A 27,839-nucleotide genomic window follows, 5' to 3' on the forward strand; every position below is an offset into this window, starting at 1 on the left:
AAGCAGATCAATTAAACAGATGAACATAATCACATCAGCATTTCATTATAACACAACACAGGACAACTTTCTCATGACTGTCAACAGCGTTTGAGTTTATTTTCAATCTTGCAGATTAAAACAGAACAGAACAGAGTCGGAAAACATAAAAGATGTCAAAACCTCTGAGTAATATTTCAACAAAAACCTGGAAATACAAAATAAAATCAATCATTTTCAATGTCTCTCTGGGTAAAATGGCACTGGGAAAAATCATTAACTTCTCCAACTGTTGAACGTCTGAGCTGGAGACCTGCAAAACAGAAAACAATCAGAGCAAAGATATCAGTACAGACAACACATCCTGATGAAAATATCATTCACTTTCTGTATTAGTTTGTGTAGTAAGGGCATGCAGATCAGATCAGATGTCTGTAACTCAGAAAGACAAACATCCCAACATCAGGACATCAAAGAGAAATATTCTTTATTTATAAAACAACCCAGCAGAACAGAAGAGGAGAGCTAAGATAAGATGTCATCTGTTAACCATCAGAGAAATCATTCATGACTTATTCAAATCTTCTGCTTTGTTAAAGTCTAAGGGTTTAATAATGGCTGCTGTTTAACATTCATTGAGTTTTAGCAGAACTGGTCTCGGTTTTCCTGCCTATGAACCTCACCATTAGTCTGCCACTGCTTTCATTCAGCAACATCATGTGTTTCTGTGTGATAAATCAAAACTCAAATCAAAGGAGTTTAAGATCTTTACAAACATCTTCTTTCTTCTTCCTTTAACACGACATGAATGATTTAGGCTTCAGGTGCACATTAATGTTGCCGTTTAGTTTTCAAACTCACATTATTTCTATTTCACTTAACAACAATCCTTTTTGATTTATTTCTAAATGATAATACACCTGCTGTGCTCACTGCTATCAACTTCATATCAACACAACAGAGCAGGATGATTGATGTCACTTACTGGTTTGTGTTTGTGTTCCCGAAACCTCCAAAACCTGCCATCACAAATCAGAAAGAAAAGATTTGAGTCAAATGAATATTCATAAACTCATCTTAAAGTTTAGAGTGAACCCTGAAGATGCTGAATTCTGATTAGATAAAGTTAACAACAAATGATTGTTAACAACATGCATTATGTATTACTGCCTAGCATCCATTAACAGCCTAAAGTTAGCCTAAAAATCAACTTATAGCTGTGTCCCAATTTGAAGGACGTATTCTAAGAGCGATTGCATCATAACGGCACGACTAAAGGTCAGTAAGGCCGTCCCAGTTTGAAGGCTGCTTAAAACGCATCCTGATTCCTCTATGGAATGGTTCCTTCACAGCCTAAGGCAGGGGTGGGCATCGAGGGACACAGTCCTGCAGAGTCTAGCTTCAACCCTAATCGAACACACCCGAATGGCATTTCCAAACAGTCCTGAAGACTTCAATTAGATTTTTCAGCTGTGTTTGATTAGGGCTGGAGCCAAACTCTGCAGGGCCGTGACCCTCAGGACCAGGAATTGCCCACCTCTGGCCTAAGGCTATCCTGAGATTCATTGAACGGTGCGTATGAGACACAGTCACATATATATCATCTACTCTGTACTGTAATCTCACCTGCAGATGAGCCGAAAGCAGAGAATCCAGAGGCCGGAGGAGCACCAAACCCTGATGGTGCCTGCTGCTGCTGCTGTTGTTGCTGCTGCGCCAAACTCCCAAATGATGGAGCAGAACTCTGATTGGCTAGACTGCCGAATGAGGACGCACTAGGAGGAGAGGCGAACCTGCACAGAAAACAAACAAACAAACAAACAATGTGTGCATGAATATTAATGTTTCTATTAATACAAAAACAAAACAAAAGAGACGTCTACTGTATGACAGACTCAATGACACACAGTTTATTTTAGTGAGGTATGCAGACTGAGCACAGGTGTCTGTAGACACCCCTGAACACACACACGCGCATGCACAGCATTAACATTAAGAACAGGATTACATTACAGAAGACAACTGAATCCCTGTACCTAACACAAAAATAACCTGACCTACACACACACAAACCAACAATGCTTGCAAAATCACCAGCCTCTTAGGGAGGAAAAATATATTTGAATGCTTTTGCATTGTCTCAGAGATTTAGTTGGTAATTTTTGGTATTGAAATTACATTTCGTTTATTGTCACTTTCCATTCACGATCGCTCAAACTGTTCAGGGAACTCGTATTACTGATTTGTTATTGATGCTCTGGATCTGTTGGGCACACACGGTCCTTCAACGTTGTCTTGTCAGTCATTACTATCATCATGTATGCAGTGAAGTCTCCCACAGCAAGTTTAAATATGATATAGACTCCATAACAGTTACTCACAAACTACGTACAGTTACTCACAAACTACGTACAGAAACACACATTCATTTCACAAACTCACATACAGAAAGTTGCATTTTTGACCCGCACACGTTTTCTCTCTCGTCTTTACCGGACACACAAAACTCTCAGCATGTACTCTAATACAAAACTATTATTTATGTCTTGAAGTGAACAAAATCCATCAACAACAGACACTTTTTTCTGATCTAAAAACAATCCAATCTGTAAGTGGAAAAACATATAATCCAAACTGTGAGTTTTATGACCCATTGAAAGCAATATTAAAACAGTGAGTATATCCAGTGTGAAGAAGAGCAGGAAGAGTTGGCTTGCATGTATATCATGATATTTCCCACATCAAAAACAACAAGAAAAGCAGAGCAAAGACTGTGGTTAGTGGCCCTCTATAGGCTTTGTATTGTTAGCAAAATGTGTCTCATGGTGAAAACTAATTGAGGAATCCTGTGCTATACCCTCAATATCAAATGACATTTTATCATCTGTGACTTCAGTTCATATTTCAGAATCTGAAGTTTAGAGATATTTCAGTTCAGAGAAGCAAATATTTGTATTGATGATTGTAATTTAATTATTTTATCTCAATATTCTACATTAAAAGTAATGTATTTTTGTATGTGAATGGAGTGCGGTGGCAAGAATTTCCCCTCCGCGCTCACAGCATTACATAATCGCTCCACTCCAGCTCTACTCCGGGTTTCCCACTCCTCTCTCTCACTCCGTGTTGGCTCCTTGGAAAAAACGCTCCACTGTAAATGTTCATTTTTCTTTAAATATCACAAACATGTGTGCTGAAGATAAATTCAGTGAAAATAAATATGCAATACTAGGAGAAAAACATCAACATGTTTTATCAGAACAGTACTTAACATAAATCCAAGACAATATTTTCCACGAGTCCACTAATATGTCGGCCACTTAAAAAAATCAACTACTAGCTCCAGGCAAAATCATGCTGCTCTACTACACAACTACACATACTCTGTGTGTGTATACATGTGTGCGTGTTCATCACACACAACCCACCCCGTGAGATAATCTGTGTATAATCTAGAATCTCCAGCAGCACATCAAACTCTCACGTGATTTACAGCTCGATATGAAAATCAAAATAATCCGACATTTGATTTAATCTCACATCTGTCCACACATCACTCAAGATCTGATGAATAAAACACTGACTGCACTGATCTCAGTACAGCTGTGATCATCAACATGAGATTTGAGTAAATCATCAGATTAACTCAATCATAACATCATCACCTCTGGATTCTTTTAATGATGTATATCACATTTACAACATCAATGACACAATAGAAATGATGTCATGAGACACACAATCCCATAATTTAGTATGTTTGTCACAATCTCAACATTTATCCTTATTGATTACAGTTACTTTCACCAATATACATCTTATTAACATCTGATTTGCATATTTGCTATTTGATTACAATTGTTTATAGTGTTAGTATCACTCATTTACACAGACATGTGTTTTTAATAAATATGTTTTCTTTATGGATCTATGATATAATCATACTTATTATTATAAAATATTGTAAACTAATTATATATATATATATATATCTAATGGGGTGTAAACAAAGTGAATTGAACTATTTGCCCAAGTAAATTACACAAAGTCAATGCAAAGACATAAATAGACACAAACTTGTGCAGGGCGATACGAATGACGTGATTTGAGCAGCGTGATTGCCACAAACATGCACTATTTGCTATAAATGTGTGTTTTACACAAGTATTCAATTCAATATTCAACTCAAGATAAAATTTGCATTAAGTAACATAAAGCAAGAGATGTGATGCTTTGCGTTTGGTGTGTATGCAGGATAATGGTCAATACACACCAAACACAATACACATTTATCATCCTGGAGCCGTTTGGATTTATTTTGTGATGGATGGATTCACACTTTTTGGACTTGAAGGTCGTGGACCCCGTAACTTCACATTTGATTAACTGAAAGATCTAAAACATTTTCTAAAATAACTGCAAATGTCATTGTCTGAAAAATGATGGACATATGCATCTCGGACCACTTCGGGGTGAGTAAATCGTGGGTTTAATATCATTTTTGGCTGAATTATCCCTTTACGCTTCAGAAAACCAGTTGAGCAGTGTCTGTTAAAACCACAATAAATGATTTAATGATCCAGTGATAGATATCTTAAAGAAGCTCACCCGAACCCGCCCATATTCGCAGCTGCTGTGCCCTCTCCAAAGACTTTTCCTGAAGAGGTGGAGCCTAATGGACTGCTGAAAGAAGGGGCGGAGCCAAAACTGGACGGACCTCCAAATGCCGGTGAGCCGCCGAAGGTAGGAGGACTGCCGAACACGGGAGCACTTCCAAAACCTTCTGAGAAACACACCAGACGTGTGGGCAGGACCATCATGTGTGTTAAAGATCAGAAGAGAAAACACACAAGAGTGAAATTACAGCAGACTGATGACGTTAATAATTCATTGACTTCACGTAACTAAAGGACACTTTCAGAATAACTAACATCAACTCAGATGTTTCACAGCAGTAGATATGATGACAGGGAACAACGGCCATCATCATCATCTTCACTTTAATGTAAAAGGTATTCATACATTTCCACTTTATTTTCCTGACTTTCACTGACAAAAAAGCTGAATTTTCATGACCTATGTCCGAGATGCTGCGAGCCACTGATAATGAAGTGTACAATGGGAGTTTATACATTTTTTTTTGCTAAAATGTGTGAAATGAATAAAAAAAGGCCAATAAGCAGCCGTTTCAATTGTATTCTTGAAATCAATGGAGGCTTGGACCTGGAAACACCATTCCTTACGTTAAAACCTAACAAGCAGATTACATTTAGATACATGCTAACTACAATTTAAAATGACAAACAAAATCCCTGATATTCCATGACTTGGACAAAAAATATAAAATTCCCTGTCTTTCAATGTCTGGATTAGACCTTTAAAAGTTCCATGATATTCTAGCATATAGCCCATTATCTCACAATGTGTTTTTATACTACAGCCTTTAAAAATGGAAAAAAATTCAAGCATATAATGTAAATAATCAGGTAAAAAGAACCAATCATTAAAGAACGATGACTCTGTACAGTGTTTCTGGCTTGGCTTTTTATGCATGTTAGCCATTTAAACAATGATAAAACATATCAACAAGTAAAACAATAAAGATGAGAAGACTACATGAAAAAAGTAGCGCTCCTGATTGTTTTATCCACAGGGTTAGCGCTCGCTCAATAAAAGGTTGGAGAGCCCTGCTCTAATAGAGATAAAGCAAACACTGTCACTGTGTGCTGCGGTGACTTTACTTCAAGACTTTGTCTTCATCTGATCACCTAAATGTCTGACCTTGTTTTGTAGGTGTTGAGAATGAGCCAAAGCCCTGTTGGGCCACAGATCCGGCACCGGTACTGAACGCTCCACTGGGTTTCTGTTCACCAAATGAACTGCTGCTCACACCGAAACCTTTATTGCTCCCAAACAGACCGGCAGAACCTGAACGAGAGACATGACGTGAGATCTTCCTGAAGATCAGACACACATTCATCATTTATTACAGTTGTAGATTCACACACCTGTATTGACAGCCTGACCAAAGCCTCCAGTATTTGTTGACCCAAATGGGTTTTTGTTGGCGGCGTCTTCACTGGGTTTGCCACCGAGACCGCTGAAGAATCCAGAACCAGATGATGCGTTTCCTCCAGCTGAACCGAACAAACCTCCACCAGACTGAGTCTGATAGATCAAGAAACATTTATCACACTTGAAATCAACCAGTTTTCCCTGACTTTTCCTGACTAAAAAGCTACATTTCCATGACCTGTCTGGGATGGCGTGAGCCTGGATAATACAGTGTACACCGTGGGTTATAAAAATCCTGGGAGCCAATAAACAGCTGTTTAAATTGTAGTCGGGGGGGCTTGGACTCAGAAACTGTATTTCTTACGTCACAATTTAACAAGCAGATTATAATTTAATAAATAGAAACTACCATTTAAAGCAACTAACAAAAATCCACGAGATTCCATGATTTGGTCAAAAATATATCATATAAAATTCCCTGACTTTCAATGTCTGGAAAAGACCTTTTAAAATTCCATGACCCGTTGGAACACTGGTTAAAGTGAATTAAGAGAGATCTTCACTAGATTATTGATTTAAAATCATCTGATCAAACATCACTTCTACATCATATCAGTGATATAAAGTTTTAACAGACATGATGATCAATAAAAAAATAAAACATACCTGACCGAAAACACCAGAACCACTGGACTGCTGACCAAACACCGATGATGGAGCTGCTGTACTACTGCCAAACACTGAGAAAAAAAGAGAGAGAGACAAAGAAAGATAGTGTGAGAGAGAGAGAGAGAGAGAACTAAATAACACCTCATATAGTGTGTGTTTATTCATCAATTGCGAGCAGTTTTCTCTGTATGAAGAAACATCATCTAATAGGAGTTAACTTGACTTTAATCTTTTTTAGTTTTGGCGCATTAACAACTAATCGCAAATAATCGTTTGCAGAATAAAAGTTTGTTTGTGTGTGTACTGTGCATAATAATTATGTATTTATAAATATGTTATATAATATTATATATATTTATATATCATTCATATTATATATAAATACTTAATTTATAAACTTTTTCCCTTTAAATTATACATGTGTGTGTATTTATATATAAATAATTATTATACATGGTGTAAAAATGCAGCATTTTTGTCAAATCAACACATATTATATTATATGTGTTACTGTAACTTAACAAATTAAGTTAAACCATTTCAACTTGTTTTTCTAAGTTATGTCAACTCATCACAGGTCAACTTAAAATATTAGGTTGAATTAAACTAGAAACACAAAGTTGTTTAATGTTAGATTTTTAAACTACATATATGATGTAAACCAAAACTTTTATTCTGCAAAGGATTAGTTATGAATAGTTGTTATGCAGCCCTACATTAAAGTATATTATTGTACATAAACTGCAGTAGTAATATCTGTAATAAATGATATAAACCAGCTCTGAGCTCTGTGTTTTATATTTAAGATTGTAATGAAATCAGTGATCAGATGATAAATGTCATGAATTATTCATCATGACAGACAGAGATGAACCTGACCTTACATTCCTATCATTTCAATCCAGACATTCTTCAGTAATCGGTGTCCTTTAAATAAAGTCAACAAGTGTGAAGAGTTAAACTAGACTTCAGCTGTTTATAATGCTGTCCACTTAAAGGAACTACAAGAATTCACTGAGATGAGAAAAATCCTGACACACACCCACTGATACACATCAGAAAATAACACAACACCTGCTGACACACACACTCACATAACGCATTTACTTTAATACACATTACTCATCTCGTATAGATTACAAATAAACACAATCAAATAAAAACATTTGGGAATCTCTTCTGAGAAAATAATACTCTTTAGATGAATCTTGTACCCTTTAATATTAAACAAATACCACCCCATATCACCACATTTATATTTACTTCTTTGTTAGACACTTTAATACAAAGGTAAAGGTCACATATTGTGCCCATTTTTATCAGATGTAATCTAAAGCCCAATTTATAGTCATGCGTAAGCTCTACGTTATAGGTTATCTGTAGCCTGACGTGCACCTCGCAAAAATTTGAACAGCGCATCAGATCTACGCGAACCGCAAGCGCTGTGATTGGTCCACAAGAACCCCCTTTCACTTCACATAGATCTGATTAATACAATAATAATATCTTTAGCCACATTAGTGCTACAATGTGCTGATAAATAGGATTATTAATTTATCAAGTGACAGGTGAAAAGAAAGCACTGTCTTGAGCTATTCCTCAGATAAATACTCAAGACGTGAATGAGACAGAAGGAGAGGAAATAAACGTAAACGAGCCGGCATGTCCACAAACAGAAAATAGCCACACAAATAAAAAATCATCTGAAACATAACTATTATATGTAGTGTTTAGATCTGAGGTAGGTTAGCTATTATAAACATGACTGCACGTAGTTGTGCATACTCACAGATGTTATTATACATCAATCTATAGTCAAGCAATAAACGCTGTCAAATACAAATGCAGCTCAACCAATGACTGATACTACACCTTTTAGTGCTGGGTAAAGATTAATCGCGATGAAACGCATACATATAAAAGTGATTTTTAGCAAAATATACAAGTGTGTGCTGTGTGTAATTGTTATGTATATATAAACACACACACATACATTCATGTATGTATTGAACATGTATATATATATATTTACTTATATTTTTATATATTCTATATATACTTGTGTGTTTTATTTTATTTACATCCAGCTCTTTCATGTCAAAATGAACTATTCTGTAAACACTTATGAAAATAAATAATAAAGACTGAACTCACCTGATGGTTGTCCGAAGCCGAATCCAGTAGAGGACGCTGTAGTCGTGTTACTGCCGAACATAGAGCCCTGTCCGAAACCTGCGCTGGGCTGTCCGAACGCGGGAGTACTGGTCTGACCGAAGAGCCCTCCGCCTGTACTGGTGGCAGGATTGGTGGCCGCAGCTCCAAAAGAGAAGGAACTGTTGGGAGTAGATGATCCAAACAATCCTCCTCCACTGCCGGACGCCGGCGTAGCGGTCGCAGGTGAGGCCGGCTGCCCAAAACCAGAACCGGCACTGAACGACGACTGGTTAAAAGAGAAGCCGCTAGCAGAACCAGAAGTAGCGGGCTGGCCAAAACCAGCAGCGGGAGTCTGTCCGAACGCAGGCTTGCCAAAGCCAGAGGTGCTGGAACTGCCAAAGGCCGTGGATCCGAACGCTGAAGTGGGAGCGGAGGAAGGAGGCTGACCGAATACTGGGGTAGGAGCTACGCTCGAGGTGCTGGTCACCGATGAATTCTGAGGAGCAGATGGAGCCGACGTACTGACGGCTGGGGTGAGACTGATGGCTCCTAATGATGTTAGACCATCTGTGCCACCCGACGGTGGGGCAAAAATTGAGCCTGGTTTGTCTGAAGATGTGACTTGCGCTGGGGGTTCTGGAGGTGCAGGAGTAGTTGTGGGAACGGTGGTGACCTCAGGGGCAGGAGTAGAGATGGGTTCTGCAGGGGGTTTGGCAACAGGCGTCACCTCGACTGGTGGGGTAACAATAGGAGTAGATGTGGTCGTGACCTCAGGGGCAGGGGTGGAAGACACCGGGGGCTTGTCAGTAGGTGTAACAGTGGTATGGGTACTAGTAGGTTGGGAAGGAGTTGCCCCTTCATTGGCAGATGTGGTTGTTGGGCTACTGAAGTTTGGGGGATCAAGACTGGGTTCTGCTGGGGGTTCTTTATCTTCAGAAACAGCAGGAGGAGGTAACTCAGTTGATGAAGAAGAGTCGGGCTGTTGAGATTTTGCTGAAACATTGGTGGTCTCGGACAGAGGTGCTCGCAGAAGACTGCTGAAAGAGGTGGGCGCTGGAGGAAGAGACGATGTCGTCGGAACTGTTGTGAAAGTTGGTTTTGTTAAGAGAGTCGTTCCCTCTTGTGGTTTAAAGGAGAACGCAGGTAAGCCGAGCGCTTGTGATGTAGTCGTCTTAGGAACTTCCGCTGTGGCACCTGCTGAATTAAGTGAATCTCCACCGTCCGCTGGCTTAACCTGAGGAGAGCCAAACGTGAATCCTGTAGGTCCGTTACCGGGTGGTCCAAAGCTAAAACCAATGGTTGTTTTGGGGGCGTCCTTTACTTCTTCACCGTGACCCACTCGTAAACCAGAGAAACAGCCGAGGGTCTCTCCGGGACCGCCCTGGGATTTGGGAGCCTGTGAGAGTTTATTTGGCTCAGACGCACCTGGAGGCGGCGTGGAGGAACTTAAACTCTGTGCAGGAGATGCCAGTTTGGGAGCAAAGGAAAATGAGTCCTCGGATCCGGCTGGGCCGAATGACATCTTGGGTGCAGTAGTGCTGGTAAAGGAGAACTTGGCTGGAGAACCAGAACTCTTAGCTTTGGAGAAAAACAGAAATCCCTCAGAGTTAAAACTTAACCATACCTGAAACACTTCACATTACTTGTAAATAAGAGCAGACACATATATACAATACCTTGAGTGTTGTTGTTGTCCTGTGATTGAGAGGTACTCATAAAACTGAACCCAGATCTGTGAAAGAATCTTAAGTTTAATGTCTTTATCTTTTTCTGCTGTTAACATTAGAGAGTGATGCACAGGAAAAAATAAATAAATAAATAAATAATGACCCTAATCGGGCATACACACCAAACACGAGTTCAGCGATTTATGCGAGTAGATTACATACAAAGTCAATGCAAAGACGTGATCAGACGCATCCTCACGTGGGGCGATGCGTTTGACGCCAAAACACGCAGTATTTGCCCCAAACGCGTCTTTGCCCAAGTTGAAAATATTCAACTCAAGGGAAAAATTCGTATGACACAAAGTTAAATTCCTGCGAGTAACACGATGCCCCACGTTTGGTGTGTACATAGCATAACCCTAACACACATGTATATAAATATATATGTATTCATATATATGTATTTGGTCTAAAATGATTTTTAAAAAAAATGTAACTTTCAATTAGATGAAAGACAAAAATTAATTTTATAATGCAGTAAATTATAATAATCTAAAAAATTCTGATAAATGAACAGAAGAAAGTGTTTGTTTTTGTATAGATGACGAGGATTATGAATACTGATGTTATATTGATCAGAGGAGATGATATATAAGACTCACGCTGCAGAGAATGGGAAGTTTGAAGGAGTTTTTGTGTTTCTGTCAGTGACAGATGATGAAGTCACAACTGCGTCAGGTTTAGCTGCTCCACCTGTAAAAACAACAACAACAACAACAAGAGTTAAATAACAGCAGAAGAGTTAACGTAGTAAACATTACTTTATCTCTCACATTCATTTATAAATACAGACAATGATCTGAACTTACATCAGTCTAATAACACGTCACTTTATTAACACAATTAATCATCATGATTTGCAGACTTCTGAGGTTTAACAGCCAGAGAAAAAACAACAACAAACTGCTGAATATTTTAAAAACAAACAAATCCTAATTCACAAACTATTTATCCTAAATAATAGTTAAAATTAAAATGAGTAAGCAGTCGATCACACAGAGCTTGTTTTTAATCGTGAAGCAGACAGCACTGCATTTATTTCATTGATTTCAGAAAAGCGCAGTGCACTGCAGTTTTTTATGTTGCTAAGCAACCACTGAGGCTGCAGTCCTGTCAATCAAATATTAAAGCGTGTTAATATTATCAGAAACTTTAAAAAGAGGATGCTTGCTCTGATCTTGATGCAGGGTGAAGTGCACAAATACACATGAGACAACGAGTGACACTAGTCTCCGGTTATTCAAAGCAACAGAAGGCCCGCCTCTCCTCTCATTCGATTGGACAATGGAAAAAACATTGTTGCTTTTCCGCTCAGAGTGCTCCTGCAAAAATGTATGATGTGAAAGGTGGCCAAAACACGAGGCGTTCCCCATGCATAACGCTCACTGCCCAAAGAAAACCCTTTAAAAAAGGCGCCTGGCACCACCATAAACACTTTCTGAGTGATCCGCCCCTAAATCTCTACTAGTGGTGTTCAAATGAAGTATCCAGAGGGTTTACTGTCGATCTATTCAGACTCGTGTATGTGTATAACTGCTGTAAATTAATAACAGAGGAGTTTCTTCATTAAATCATGTGTGCACAGGACCTTCAGCTCAGTTAGCACGATGAACCGTGGCTCTAAAGTGTGTCTTTTTCTGATTTTGCAAAGTGCAGTGTTATTATTGTGACAAACTATTATGCTGCAAGATGTCACAAGCCATATTGTAAAACATCTGCGGTTGATTCATTGTATTGAATTTAAAGAAAGCACCACGTTTGATGTGTTGTGCATCCTGAGTGTCGACTCTGCCGAGTGATCTTTATTAATGTCGTGATAGCTGTAAGTAATGGCACAAAAGAAATATTTGTGATCTATAAAGGTTTGAATATTATTGCTTTTCACCCATTAGAAATCAAAACCAAACATTTTTAGGAATCAGAATCAAATTTGAAATCAAAATTGATAATTTTGAAACGATGTCCTACAGTAGTTTTAGTGGACACACCCCCCCCAGCGTTTGAGAACAGAGAATCCTGCCTGCTTTATAAGAGTTTAAAAACTTATTTTATTTATTGTGCATTTTTTTAATCATTCAAATTGGTCTGGGTGGTTAATACTGAGACGGAATTTACACAGAGTTAAAAAGTGCTTAAAAATCTATATTTATAAAAATGATGCATAACAAATTTTGTTTCATCAATTTTCTGTTATTCCTCCTGTGTTATATCAGCGACATTACTTTCTTTATATCAGTACTAGGCAATAAAAACACATGGGTAAACCAGTACTGTTTAGTTCAGAGAGACAACAGAGATTGACGTGAAAGATCAGAGTTCACTGAACACTCACCAAACACAAAACCTGCTGATGTGGTCTGAGGAGCTCCTGACAGAGACGCTGATGGGACCTTTAATCCTCCTTGAAATGAATTCTGCAAATGAAAACCAAACAGATTCATGAGAGGAGATCAATGAGAGCCTGATGTTCAACAGTACAGACAAAGAGAGATGCTCAACTTACTTTACTCGCCTCGACTGTAGCCAAAACCTGCTGGACCACCTGAGCCGCTGGTGCTGGAACAGATGAGCTGTGTGGAGACACACACACACACACACACACACACAGACACACAAAGACCGAGAGACAGACGTGTTAAGTATGTGTCATGAGTTAACGGGAACATACAGAAGCATCTATCTGTCTACATTCAGTATACCTCCTCACAATATATTATTAAAGGGACATTCCACTTTTTTTGAAAATATGCTCATTTTCCAGCTCTCCTAGAGTTAAACATTTGATGATTTTTACTGTTTTGGACTCCATTTAGCTGATCTCCGGGTCTGACGGTAACACTTTTAGCATAGCTTAGCATAATCCATTGAATCTGATTAGACCATTAGCATTGTGCTAAAAAATAACCAAAGAGTTTTGATATTTTTTTATTTAAAACTTGACTTCATCGTGTACTAAGACGTGTGATTTTCTAGTCAGATATGGCTAGGGACTATACTTTCATTCTGGCGTAATAATCAAGGACTTTGGAGCTGTAACATGCCTGTAAGATGCAGTAAGAGAAATGATATTACGCAGTCCCGAAAATAGTCCCCTTGGTAACTTTCAATAGCTGGGGACTATTTTCGGTCACTATGTAATATCATTGCTCTATATCAACTCTTTGGTCATTTTTTGAGCACAATGCTAATGGTCTAATCAGATTCAATGGATTATGCTAAGCTACGCTTAAAAAGTGGTACCGCCAGAATCGGAGATCAGCTGAATGAATTCCAAAACGGCACAAATCAAAAGTTTAACTCAAGGGGAGCTTGAAAAGGAGTCCCTTTAAAATGAATATATTTTCTTCTGATGAACACAAAAGAAGAATGATAAAGATATTTTAATAAATGATGATAAGCACACAGCTGATTGTAACCACTGACTTCCATAGTAGGAAAAACAAATATGATAGAATTCAATGGTCCCAATCAGCTGTGTGTTTACCATCATTTATCAAAACACTTCCAAAATATTTGTTTTCCTAGTATGAAAGTCAATGGTTACAATCATCTTTGTATTAGATTAAGCATTTAGGATGGTGCACCTCTCAGAAAACATACAAATAAAGATCAGTTTAGATGTTCAATGACTATTTAGAGCATTAAGATTGCTAGATGAGATCTTAAATGTTCTTATTTTTATGAAAACCTCAATTTAGACCAAAATCAACATTTATACTTTCTCTCGCCTGTAGCCCAAAATTATACAGAGCTCATTTAGACTCATTTGTCAGCACGGGTTACATTTATCAAAATATCTGCTTTTGTGTTCATCAGAAAACAGAAATTCATACCGGCCTGGAACAACACGAGGAAGAGAAAATGATGACAGATTTTTCATTATTTGTGTCAAATATTATTACTTGTGTTATTTGATTAGATCACAGTTGATGTTACACAGTGGTGTCTGGAGAAATGTGTAAGGTATACTCTTAATTTATGCCCCAATTTTTTTTTTAAAGTGGCCCAACTAAGGTTAAATGGCCTGTGTTATAAACAGTGACATGTCAAATCTTGCATATTTAGTTCACACCAAAAGCCCAGCATTGTCACTTAACTACTGCTTGACTTCTAATTTAGATGCGGGCATACCTCATGCCATCTAATAAAGATGTACCTATAATCCATATACCTGCGCCGTATATACCCTGCACTACACCACTGATGTTACACAAGAGAATAAAGGAAAGTTAAGTAAAGCGCATTGTATTGTGGGATAGAGTATAAAGCATTCAGGTATTTTATTATGCACAGAAAACAGCAGCAACATAAGAAAGAGTCTAGTAATATAACACAAGTGTATGTGTGACTGTTAATAATGTACGAGTCTGAGTTAAAGTTACAGGGAAACACTCTTCATTCATTCATAGACAACACACTGCTGATCACATCTACTGTAACACAACACTACACTACTGATGATGTCAGAAGTGCACACATATTGTCACGTGTTAATACACAGACACACAAATAACTGACGGTTAATAGATGCTTTCATAGAAGTTAGCCAAAGCAAGCTAGCTTTAAAATGATAAATAAGAGAAAGACGATCACGTCCTCATTCTTTCTCTCTCCCTGAGGCTACACCTCCTCTAAAATACATGAACACATTTAACTGGAGCTTCACAAGAGATGCAATGCTTTTAAATGACCTCATTCACGGCTGAGATAACACAACGCATTACAATAATCATGAAGATACTCACTAACTCAACATAACTGAATGAAATGACTGAATAAAGATTTAATGAACATAAAACTTACACAGAATCAACGAATGATATTCATCTGAGCAGTGCAACAAAAATCTACCTATAGCCTAACATTAATGTAAGTTATGACACAACAAAACATATCATAATACAACTATTGCTGACTAAAACAGATTAACTAGCGGTTTAATGCATTAAGATTATAAGTGAAGCTCTGGTTTATTATTACTAGTGCTGTGTGATCTCATGGACAGATGTTGGTCATGTGATCATTGTCACTTTAGGTACAAATCAAGCCAATGAACCGTGTGTGTGTTTGTGTGTGTTTGTGTGTGTGTGCGTTGACCTGATCTGATCTACAGAGACACGTGTACACATGTTTGTGATGTTCAGCGGTGAGACTGTACACGCGTGATGTCATTCTTCATGTGTGTGAGTAATAAACTCAGATGTTGTGAATCATGTTTCTCTGTCTCAGTATGTGAGTACAGTTCACACATCACAACAAATATACAAGATCTTGAATAAGCCAGACTTTAATACTGTGAACATCTCTTACCTGATGACAGTAGAGACGGGTACAGATGGACCTTCATCTCTCAGCTCCTGAACGTTCACCACCTGAGGAACGACCTTCAGAGTCGACTCGGTCAGAGGAGCTCCTAATACACAACAACAAAAATACACAACACTTACTAACAACACTACACTACACTACTAGTCACATAACACTTTCAATCCTGGATGATGATTGGGCAATCGATTTTCAGTCAGTACTAGGTCAAGGAAAGACATTTGATGTATTGTATATTGTACTGTTTTTTATGGGTTTAAATTAACTTTATACACAGACACAAATATCATTAAATATTTAATAAGTTATATTAGACTGACTGAAAAAAGGTTGTAATTAAGGTTTATTTTTATTGATCTTACATTTGAATTTCCAGATGCATTAAGCTTACATGCACAACACAAATGTTCCTAGCCAAAGGCCATTCAATCTCCAAATAAAAGCACAAAACATCTCTGTGTAAAGAGACATGATGAAGACTCTGTCGCCACCTTGAGTTCAGATGATAGACTACACTTCAGAAGACACAACATTCATACTGTATATGACATGACAAACTTCATATGAAGTGTGTATTAGTACCTGTTTTCAGACTGGTCAAGTGTCTGGTGAGAGCAGCTTTTCCTGCAGCCAGAGGGGCGGGGAGAGTAGTGGGTGTGGTCTTCTCTGTGGGCGGAGCTCCGTGTTTTACTGTTTTTGTGGCTAATGCTGTGCTGTCTGCACTGTCCTTATTTATTTTAGGACCTAAAACACATTCATGAAACATTAATCAATCAATCAATCAATTATCATCATTTGAGGAGCCAAAATAATATTTTCTATATCTCTGACTGCGTCACCTGACAAGGATTTGACTGGATAAAGTGTGATAAACTGTCTTACAACAGGGGTCTCCAATGTGGGGCCTGCGGGATTTTGTAATATTTACTTATTTTTTTATAGTAGATTGGCTTGGTTTACATCTGTTAACATTTTAAACAATACTAAAAAACATATCAACAACTAAATAAAATAAAATCAAAAACTTTTGAGCAGACTATATAAAAAAAGAGCCCTCCAGATTGTTTTATCCATTGAGGTAGCCCTTGCTCACAGAAAGGTTGGAGACCCCTGGTCTACAATATAAAATGTGTATCATGAAAGATTGACTTCAATACTCGGCATGTATTTGAGAGCCTCACCGGGGTTAATGATGGGCACTGGACCGGTCTGGAGCCGGCTGAACGCAGCAGACTGCATACCAAAGCCAGGCTGTACGGAGGGAGTTCGGACCACAGCGGGGTGCCGCGCGACTGAGGGAGCCATGATCGGGACGGGCCCCCGTTCCTCCTCTTCCTCTGCCACAGCCAGCGACTCTTCGGGCTCGAAGGGTTGAGACAGTGAAGAACTGGAGCTCACCTCATCCAACTCCTCCAAATACTGAGGGAACAGGAACGCCGAGCGAGACAGATTCGCTGAGACACAGAAATGAAGAGAGATCTTTATTTACTGTCACATATGAGAGACATGAAGACTTAAGGGAACACACAGATGAGATGATGTACCAGGAGCTGTGGAGCGCACCGGTGGCATCTGTCTCTTAGACAGGAAGTTCCTCAGCTGCGTCTGCTTCGCTGGAGTCATTTTAGCTGCACAAACATCAGACAGAACTTCTATTAATAACCTTAACCATCAGACTCACAGCTACTAGATAGATAACACAACTAGGGTTGCAAAGGGGTGGAAAGTTTCTGGTTAACTTCCATGGGAACTTAACTCTGTCCCTGCCAGCGTTTAAAAAAGTTGCCAGCCAGCACAAGCATTTTTAATGATTTTCACAAAAGTTGAATGCGTTCCAGAAAATGTTCTTCTTTAAATATATAAACATACAATATATCAAACAGACCCTCTGCTTTCAAAAAAAAAAAAAACACATTTAATTCTATCTTCATATGTTCTCTTTTGATAACCTCTTAAATATGGGTGGGTTTCTTCAAAAATACAAAATTTTGAGCAAAAAGCTGAGCTGATAGCATTTTTGTGAATGACTTTTGTTAGAGATCAGATTCAGAGTGATGATCAAAACATACACCGAGTTTGAACTGTTTGCTCTAAGGGATACTTCCAGGTGGAGAAAAGCGGAAATACAAACTGACAAAAAAATTTGTCATTGGCAGGGAAAGCTTTTCTCTTAATTGACAAGAGATAATCAGGGGAATTTTGGAAATATTCCAAATAGTAAAAAATGGGAATTTTATTTGGAAATGTATATAAACTATATCATTTTGTTTGGTCATAAGCAAACATGCATGCAAGATAATACAGATTTTGAAAACATCCTGATACTTACACGCATCAAGCCGTGGATATATTTGATTAAATAAATGCAGGCTAAGAGACTTTTTAAAAAATATTTAAAACAGTAATGTGTTCAAACTTTTTGGGTGGAACGCTAATTTTGTATGATAACAGAAAACTGTCAAGCAGAATGTAGATAAAAGAGCATCACAACTCGAGCTACATAATAGCCTCATAAATGTTCAATAAAACAGTGCTAGCTTACATTAAGATATCTGATTTACTGGCTTTAAAAAAAGATCTGTGCATGTTATGGATTAATCCAAGTACATGGAGGGGGTGTGGCCTTAATGGCCCTTCAGTAAGCAGTGTGTTGTGTGCATGTGACTGAAAAATGTGTAGGGCTTTAAACAAAATTATGCTGCAAAATTACATTTAGTTTCACTGTTATAGGCAACTCTGCATTTTTTTCAAATTCCAGTTTATTCCCATGAAAAGATTCAAGCACACATCATCACAAACGAACAGAAACCAGATCTTCACGTTTACAGATCAGACGCTGAGTGATTACTGAATGATCTTACATGGTGATTTAGCCGAGGTATTGGGTGTCATATCCAGACTGGCCTTCAGAAGAGCGTCTTTCAAACTTTCCAGCTCACTGTCCAAACTATAAAACAAAAACACATCTCAGTCACAACATAAAAACATCATCTGATTCTTCTGGTGTGATTCTCCAAACATCTAAACTTGATTATTCATCCATTTACAAGAAGACCTCACTGCAGGTCTCTCTTAAAGATGTATGAGACAGACCAAAACAATTTAAATAGGACAGTGCTTCCCAATTCTGGTCCTCGAGAACGTTTTAGATGTCTACTTATTTGAAACACCGGATTCAGGTCATTAGCCTACTTCTAAAATGGTTAACATGTCTCCCTAAATCAAGTGTTTTAAACAAGGAGACATCTAAAACATTCTGAAAGCGGGTACTCGAGGACCAAAATTGGGTAACACTGAACTAGGATATAATGAATGGACATCTTTATACAAGGTTCCCACACCTTAGTTAACTTCAAATTCAAGGACCTTTCAAGGTCTTTCCAGGTGCAATAACCTTAAATTCAAGGACTAAATGTGGACACATTTTCAAGGTCAAGATCAAGTTTACATCGTGTTACCTTTTAAGATACATTGTTACAATTCCCTTTCGAGGGAACTTGCGCTGCGTCACTGCAGTGACACTTTGGGAAGTGCGTCTGAATGTGTATATCAAATTCAACCAATGGTGAGGCTTAATGACAAAGACAGGGTGATGCATGAGCCAGGAAGTATATCACTATCTGAAATATTGCCAAAGACGGCATTACAGGGACGCAGGAAGTATGTCAAGAGAGACGCAGCGTCTCGTTCCCTTCTCAGGGAACAACAGTTACATACGTAACCAGAGACGTTTTTATGTGTCAAACACAACTATGCAAAAAAAGCATTTTGGTATGAATCAACATTCACATACAGAAGATATAAGCATTAAATGAACAGTTTAGCACGTGTGCTTTAAAAGTATAGAATTTTTATGGTATTATCCTACACTACACAGGGAATAATATGGATTTCTTTAATATGGAAACTTCTTGCATAAAATTGATTCAAGCATTTTTAATTACCTGTATCTATGTGTTTATTTTCAAAAACTTCCCAGGGCCTTGAATTTTTTCTCCCAGATTCACAAATTTTAAAGGATTTCAAGGACGTGTGGGAACCCCGTTTATAAATCATCAGAAAGTTTCCAGTGATGATTGTCTTTGAAGGTCTCACCTCTCTTCTGAAGGTGTGGATGAGGTCTGACTGGGGTAACTCCACACCGATGTCCGTCTGTAGAGTCTCAGTTTGTGCAGATCATTGATCAGCTGATCTAGACGATGTTTCTGTTGGTTGATGATGTCTAGATGGTTCACCAGAGCCGTAAACAGAGCTTCTCTCTCTGGTACGATCAGATGTCTGCAGGACAAACACATAGTGATGATCAATACGAGACAGAAAGGAGACCGAGATGAGAGAAAGATGTTCACCTCTGCTTCTTTCTCTTCTCCAAGTGTTTCTCCCACTCCAGGTCTAAAACATCATTCACGTCCTCCATGGCAAACTTCACATACTGATACAAGCGACGGATCTCCTGTGAACACACCAAACGTTCATCTCTCATTAATATGAAGAACGCTTTACTAAACACACAGACAGTGAGCTTTATCACAAACAGATCAAACCTTGAGCTGTTCCTCTCGTCGAGGGTCCAGTGGTTTCTTATAAAGCAGATGTAGATAATCTTTATCTCTGTTGAGTTCACTCTGAGCTTTGGCTTCTTCTGCTCCAGCAAACCCCTCCAGCAGACTGGTCTTCAACAGACTAATGTCTCCATGTACAGACTGAAGGTTAAACACACTCATTACTACACAACTACAATGACATCATTATGAGTTACAGTAATGATAGAGATAGGGTTGTGAACTTAGGAACACAATTATTATTAGATGAGACTAAATAAACTCATATACTGCAGTATTTATACGATAGCCCAATGAGCGTAGTAAAGGAAGAGTTTCTGCAGGTTTCACAAAGTCAAATTTTTAAGGCAGTGGGGGGGGGGGCATTGGTCGCACACTGGACAAGATGCACCGTGTCGCGTCTAGGACAACTCAAAAGTATTGTACACCAGAAGTGTAACAAAACCAAAGGATTTACCACGGTACGTCCACAAATCATGGTAGTTTATGGTAATGTGTGTAAAGTGTACCTCAGTGGTGTCTCTGATCTCCAGTGTGAAGGAGTTTAAGTTCTCAGATTCTCTCCTGAGCTCTTTCATCTCATCTGTACTGCCAACTTTAAAGTCTGAGCCTCTAGAGCGAGTCTTCAGCTCATCCAACTCTTTCTGAAAGTGTTCGATCTGCACAAACGACGCAAGAGTCAGACACTTCACAATCTTACAAACAAAGACTTATGTCAGCGCTTTGTACCTCCTCCAGGATTCCTGCCATGACCGGATCTGAATCTTTCTTCTGCTGTAGATGTTTCTCCAGAGCTTTCACAGATACGGACTGTGAGACAGAAGCACGCACACACACAATGTGTATATAAGAGTGGGCAGTATGATTAGAATTAATGAAGTTTATAATAACAATCAACTTGCCATTTAATCATAAAATTACAGATACTTTAAATAACTGTGTGGTTTTGTCATTTGGTAGTTAATGGCCACAAATCAAAAATAAAGATTATTCAGTAATATTAAGTAAATTAAACCTGTAGAGTAACCTATAGTCTTCTACACTGTCGTTTAATGTGGTATAATCAGAAACATTTTTACAGTCACGAGGAAAATACTACATATCACCCAGCACTACACATCTCATGTGCTCCGTGTCTTTCAGCCTGTATACAAGTGACACACCTGCGCAGACGCAGCACTGTATGCAGGAGGGGCGGCCGCAGGTGTTTTCTGGACAGCGGATGGAGGTGCTCTGCTGTGAGCGGCCTGTGACACAACTACAAACACAAGAACACACACATGACTATTTATACGGTCTCTGACTAAAGTGAATAAAAGTTGCAGCAAAGGTAAAGGAGGAGGTAGAGTGGTAAGAGAGAAGGTAGAGAAGTCAGGGTGGAGGTGAAAAGGTAAGGGAGGAGGTGAAGAGGAGAGGGAGGAGATCGAGTAGTGAGGGAGGAGGTAGAGGAGTGAGGTGAAGAGGAGAGAGAGGAGATCGAGTAGTAAGGGATGATGTAGAGAAGTGAGGTGAAGAGGAGAGGGAGGAGATCGAGTAGTAAGGGAGGATGTAGAGGAGTGAGGTGAAGAGGAGAGGGAGGAGATTGAGAGTAGTAAGGGAGGATGTAGAGGAGTGAGGTGAAGAGTAGAGGGAGGAGATCGAGTAGTAAGGGAGGAGGTAGAGGAGTGAGGTGAAGTGGAGAGGGAGGAGTTTGAGGAGATCGAGTAGTAAGGGAGGAGGTAGAGGAGTGAGGTGAAGAGGAGAGGGAGGAGATTGAGTAGTGAGGGAGGAGGTAGAGGAGTGAGTTGAAGAGGAGAAGGAGGAGATCGAGTAGTAAGGGAGGATGTAGAGGAGTGAGGTGAAGAGGTAAGGGAGAAGGTGAAGAGGAGAGGGAGAAGGTAGAGAAGTGAAAGGGAGGAGGTGAAGAGATAGGGTAACAGGTTGAGTGGTGAGGAAGGAGGAAGAGGAGTGGGGAGGAGGTAGAGAGGTGAGGTGAAGAGGTGAGGGATGAGGTGAAGGGGTGAGGGAGGAGGTAGAGGAGTGAGGGGTGAGGTGAAGAGGAGAGGGAAGAGGTGAAGAGGAGAGGGAAAAGGTTGAGTGGCAAGGGAGGAGGTAGAAGAGTGAGGGGGGAGGTGAAGAGGAGAGGGAGGAGGTTGACTGGTCTGAAAGGCGGTAGTGTTGTGGGGAGGCGGTAGAGGGGTGAAAGGGATGGGGTGAAGAGATGAGGGAGGGAGTTGAGTGGTGAGGGAGGAGGCAGAGAAGTGAGGGTGAGGTGAAAGAGGAGGTCAAGTGGCGAGGGAGGAGGTAGAAAGGAGAGGAGGTAGAGGAGTGAGGGAGGATGTGAGGAAGGACCTGCAGGAGCTCTGCTGATGTTGACCACTGATGCTGTCTGACTGTTGGAGTCTGATGCAGGTGGTTTAGGGGTGGAGGTCAGAGAAAATGGCTGCCCTGTCGATGCTGGAGTCTCCACTGCCAAAAACCTGTAAACAACACACAGACACACTATTAAACAACCCACTTTGTGTCATATTTTAAGCTTAGCATATTCCTCCCTCTAGATCACATTCATACTGAAGGTTGCATCTGCATAAAAACAGTCATAATTTAGTTTCGCCTCGAGCTTCACACAGAAACCACCTGTTGTTGATCTGCTTACATCACTAACATACACGTCTGTCAGTCTGTAAATATGTTTTATTGTCATAAGTTCCTGTAGAACTCAGACTGAAGGTCTTTATCTCTCTTTGTCATGATTAAGTGTATGTATAAGGTCTGCATTTTCATTTGTTCCTCAAAACATCACAGGAGTGAAGAATGACTGACAGACACATGGATGACCTGTGATCGATCTTACCTGTCAGTGAGGTTCGTTCTGACCACCGGTGTGCTGGGCTCAGCTGGTGTTTTGGGAGCACTGATGATGGGAGAAGCTGTGGGGATACGCTGTGGAGTGGATGCCTGAGCACTGCTGACCTCCTTCAGAGAGCTTAAAGAGAAGGCAGGTGCTGCAGGAGCATCAGAGGAGGACTTGGGAGCGCTGAAGGAGAAATTTGATGGGGAGAAGACAGAGGGGGCGGCGGAGCCCAGACCAGGACGAGAGAAGGAAAAACCGGTGGAGGGCGGCGCTGCAGTGGAGCTAAAAGCCAGGGGCGGGGCTGTGGTGCCTGGGGGCGGGGCTACAGTGGAGCCAAAAGACAGAGGTGGGGCTGTGGCGCCTGAAGGCGGAGCTAGGGAGGAGTGATAAGCTGGGGGCGGGGCTGAGAAGGATAAGGTTGCAGAGGGCGGGTTTGTGCTGGAGGATACTGGGAAAGATGGGAATGCGGAGGTGGCTGCAGACACAGCAGGAGTGGAGAGAGACTCTGAAACAACGAAAACATGCAGCGAATGACTTTCTGTAACAACATCAATAAACAAAGCTGGCAAGTTAAGACTAGCTAACTAGCAATGAGTCTACATTTTGAACTGACATCTTGAAAGTTTTTAAAAGTAGCTTACAATAATTTAGAGAAGTGGCAAATGTTAGACAGAGGATTGTACTGGTGTCTTACTGGAGGATGGCGCTCTTTCTCCGTCCACAGGCAGCGGGTTGGCGGTCACAGTCAGAGGTTTGACGCCCGGGTTCAGGTTGAGTAAAGAGAAAGGACACAAAACTCCATCTGTAGACAGTAACATCAGTGTAGGGACTGGAGGAATCTTCTTCTCATCAGCTGAAAATAACACACACATTATTTAACACAAAACAGACACTTCTGGTTCTCACAGAGACTTTATCTTCCAGTATTGAAAAAAACAATACATTTTTTTTTTTTGTTTATTATGTGAAGATTTTCTCACAAAAGATTGGAGAGCCCTTGTCTAAATGGTCACACTAACTGCATAAATATAAACATGCACATGCTTCTTGTTCTTCAAGGTAAACATATATGACAAGAACAAACACATGCAGTGATAAAATCACAATTTACAAACATCCAATCACAGTTCTCCAGTGAATCTTACACAGGTGTATCTCCTCCTGACTGGTGTAATCTATGGCCACACCCACAGGAAGTGTGTCATCACTGTTCTCTGTGACGGGCAGCTCGGCTCTGCTGGCGTCCTCCAGTAACCACAGTTCCCAGTTCACCTGTACACAGACACACACATGATGTCATATCTTAACAATCACGCTATGTGTGCAAACGTGTGTGTCTGTGTGTTGTTACCTTGTCCTGTTGTTTGGCGATGATGCTGACCTCAATAGAAGCAGCTGATGCAGCAAACACGAGATCCCTAAACAGAGAGAAACCAGAATCACATCAGTTCATCACACGCACACGCACACACACACACATAGACAGACAGTGAGTGTAGATGAGTTACCAGTCCTCGATGTGACACAGGTAGTAATGGTGTTGTCTCTCAGTACAGGATCCATACACCAGGTCATTAAAGTTCATGTAGAGCTCCTTTCTCTTATCGTCTTTTTTCTGACACACACACACACACACACACACACAGCATTAGACTGTCAGTATTATGTTGCAGTATATGACAGCTCTTCAGTAATGTGTTTGATGTATAAGAGGAACTCACTGGAAGCGACACCATCACCAGATCAGGTGGAGTCTCCAGAGAGCCGTCAGCTGCAGCGTACACCACAGCAAAACTGTATGTGCTCAACCACAACACGTCCAACACTGAAGAGCACAAACACACAAGAGTGAATTAACACAGAACGCTCTGCTCTACATCAGGAATGAAGGTGATCTCGGATACCTTTAGCAGGACTCTCATGATTATAGAAGTTGGGACAGGGAATCACTTTCTTGGCCTGTAAGGTCTGTCACACAATACCACAGTGTTAAACATGAGATAACACACACTGATAATGATTACATACACAAACTTTGTCAATCAGTACTGTTTATATGAACATTCTATATAATCCCAACCAAACGTCTGCGCAAGCACACAGTCAGGGTTGCCAGATATGCGTATCAAAACCACCCCAATGACTATTCACAACCCAAATACCAATAACTAATGAACTAAATATTTTCATCTTTAATCCGCAGAAAAATAACTACTTGTGGATACAGTTTAAACAGTAGCCCAAAAATGAAACCCAAAAAAGCAGAGGACTTGGCAACACAGCATCTCTCATCGAGTTCATGCTTTATCTCTGAATAAATGTACAAAGTCAAAGTTGAGTTGGAGAAAGCTGTTCTTAGGAAGTTTTCGGACATAGGCAAAGAAAACATACTTTTCTAAAGGCACGACCCAATTTTATTTCTTTATGTAATGTAATGAAAGACATGAACGCAGCAGAATGTACAGCGCGTGACCCCAGTACCTTAAAAATGTGTGTTGCCTTTGCATTGCTATTGCATGTTGCTGTGATGAGAATCATGTGATACATAAATAAGCGGTAAATATAATATGTCAACTTAAGCACAAATCTTCTGCGCATGAGGTATTTTTGCAAACGATTGAGAAAATACTATGATTCATACATGTGTGCTTTTCTACTGATAATCAGATCAGACTACACCACCCTTTTCAATACGATCGAAATATGTCAATCGTATTGATTAAGGTGTTTACAGTCTGATTGAGCCCTCAATACGATTACAAACCGATTATTTGGGTGGGTGTAACAACAATCATCTGCAGACTCACAGGTGTGAACTGAACTACTGTAGCATTTTGTTTTCCAGCAGACACCTGCTTTCCTTTAGGACTCCAGCAAACTGCACAATGAGAAAAAGAATGAAGTCAAAGAGAGCTCATATTTAAAACCTTTAAGTCTAATAAACAACATAAACACTAAAGGGGCTCTTAAATAGTGAATTCAACTTTCAAACGTCATTAAATGTGAACCAGCAGTCCAGCGGGTTACTGACCGCAGGTGACGCCCACAGACGCAGGCAGCTGAGCGGTCACATTCACAGAGTCCTGAACATCTAACACCATCATACAGCCATCAGACAGACACAGAGCCAGACAGCTCGCATCCACCGGACTCCACTTCAGATCCTGAAGCACCACATTTGACCCGACTGACGGACTGAAGGAGGTGAAGGGATGTTTCTCCTGTCGGGACTGTGGAGGAACACAAACCAAAGCATTTATGATTTTTATATAAAACTAAAACAAGTTGTAATGTAAAAAAGTCAATTACCACGTTGAAGAAGGTGCGGATGTCATAGAAATCTAGCGTGAGTTTGGTGGAGTCTTGTGTGCCGCACACAGACAGCGTGAGCTCATCGCTACTCAAAGCCAGATGATGCACGGACACACGTAGAGACACCGTGACAGCGTTTACATCTTCCACTGATGAGACACAACATCATTACATCACTGCAGCATCATCATCATATCAATGGTCTATACTTCATCATCTCTCACCGATCTCATTAGGGTTTCCTTCCACGTGCCCAACCGCTAGGATGTCTCTGGTCCGGTAGACTTTGAGCATTCGGTCTTGGCCAGCAAACGTCAGACCGTATTTATTAGAGACAGTGAGAAGATTGGAGCGTTCTTTAGGTAAATCATCAGGTGAATCAAACACACGAATCTTCTTCAGATGACGAAACTGAAAATCCTGAAGAGCAAAGAACATCAGATGATGAAAACACATCAGACTTTAATTCAATCTGACAGATTACTATCATTTTCATTTCTAATCAAACAAATGCTGTAATGATCAGAACATTCATGATGATAAAGTCACACTTTAATATTTCACACAGATCACACTCAGTTATACAATCTTTATAATACAACATTACTTGATCTTCTGCAGAAAACTCAATGTGTTTAATGATAGTTGTAGAAGTTCATGAATAAGGATAATGTTGTTTCTGTCTGAGGTCAAATTAATAAATAAATCATAACATAGACAATATTTGAGAATCATAATTCAATTAATTCATCCATGTTTTATACCCCATATATGAAATACACAAATTCTTCATGAGATTTATAAAGATAATGTTATAAATGTCCATCAAATGCAGTGATATTTCTAAAGCTGTCGTGACTGTTACGTAATTCAATAATAACACAATTTAAATTTAACACAGACACACACATGAATTAACAAACACTAGTCCTCCGCAGTGTTAGTTAAATAACAACAATAATAATGTTAATAGTACAGTTGATGTTGACATTAGTTGGATGTTGACTGACCTTCATTTCTCTCTCAGGAACGGAATCCTGATCGTCCGCCATTTTCACACAACACTACTGACTCGATATCAACTCAAAATAGAGAATAATCACGATTTAAAGAGTTTATTTGGTTAATCACAAACTGGCTTCATGTTAGCAAGAACCCGCGCTGAACTTCTGCGGTGTCGCAGCGGAAACACGTCATCATCGTTTGACCCTGCGCCCTCTACAGGACAAAGACAGCACCTGTTTTCATAACACGATAAGATCA

General features: G+C 39.7%; 1 protein-coding gene across 3 annotated transcripts; it reads right to left on the reverse strand.

Moving 5' to 3' along the window:
• Positions 1 to 67: 67 nt before the first annotated feature.
• nup214 (nucleoporin 214) lies at positions 68 to 27,781 on the reverse strand. Of its 3 annotated transcripts, XM_055200267.2 has the most exons (37): positions 27,587 to 27,780; positions 26,801 to 26,996; positions 26,574 to 26,725; positions 26,296 to 26,494; positions 26,072 to 26,142; positions 25,169 to 25,232; positions 24,986 to 25,089; positions 24,773 to 24,879; positions 24,616 to 24,682; positions 24,410 to 24,536; positions 23,959 to 24,117; positions 23,265 to 23,769; positions 22,763 to 22,890; positions 21,595 to 21,689; positions 21,161 to 21,241; positions 20,941 to 21,090; positions 20,414 to 20,572; positions 20,219 to 20,322; positions 19,965 to 20,147; positions 18,731 to 18,816; positions 17,414 to 17,497; positions 17,051 to 17,323; positions 16,452 to 16,613; positions 15,855 to 15,957; positions 13,048 to 13,114; positions 12,877 to 12,958; positions 11,147 to 11,237; positions 10,494 to 10,549; positions 8,818 to 10,395; positions 6,661 to 6,734; positions 5,988 to 6,147; positions 5,761 to 5,907; positions 4,588 to 4,762; positions 1,606 to 1,772; positions 965 to 998; positions 663 to 704; positions 68 to 292 (listed from the first exon to the last, which is right to left on the reverse strand). In XM_055200267.2, exons 1-36 carry the CDS (start codon positions 27,626 to 27,628, stop codon positions 695 to 697), a joined length of 6,042 nt encoding a protein of 2,013 aa, XP_055056242.2. In that variant the 5' UTR covers positions 27,629 to 27,780; the 3' UTR covers positions 68 to 292; positions 663 to 694. The 3 variants fall into 3 exon arrangements, with proteins under 3 accessions (XP_055056242.2, XP_055056241.2, XP_055056239.2); XM_055200266.2 differs by lacking the exon at positions 663 to 704 and having other exon boundaries at positions 4,588 to 4,759; positions 27,587 to 27,781; XM_055200264.2 differs by lacking the exon at positions 663 to 704.
• Between the last annotated feature and the right edge of the window lie 58 nt (positions 27,782 to 27,839).

This window comes from Misgurnus anguillicaudatus, chromosome 22 (genome assembly GCF_027580225.2).
Source record: "Misgurnus anguillicaudatus chromosome 22, ASM2758022v2, whole genome shotgun sequence".
Classification (NCBI taxonomy): Eukaryota; Metazoa; Chordata; class Actinopteri; order Cypriniformes; family Cobitidae; genus Misgurnus; species Misgurnus anguillicaudatus.

What these genes read in the sequence shown, in the direction of transcription:
- nup214 (XM_055200264.2), bottom strand. Translation starts at nt 27,628, where the DNA reads ATGGCGGACGATCAGGATTCCGTTCCTGAGAGAGAAATGAAG. An exon ending in AGGAAACCCTAATGAGATCG is followed by an intron (nt 26,726 to 26,800) that starts GTGAGAGATGAT and finishes GTGTCTCATCAG; the next exon opens with TGGAAGATGTAAACGCTGTC. An exon ending in GTCTGTGGGCGTCACCTGCG is followed by an intron (nt 26,143 to 26,295) that starts GTCAGTAACCCG and finishes CTCATTGTGCAG; the next exon opens with TTTGCTGGAGTCCTAAAGGA.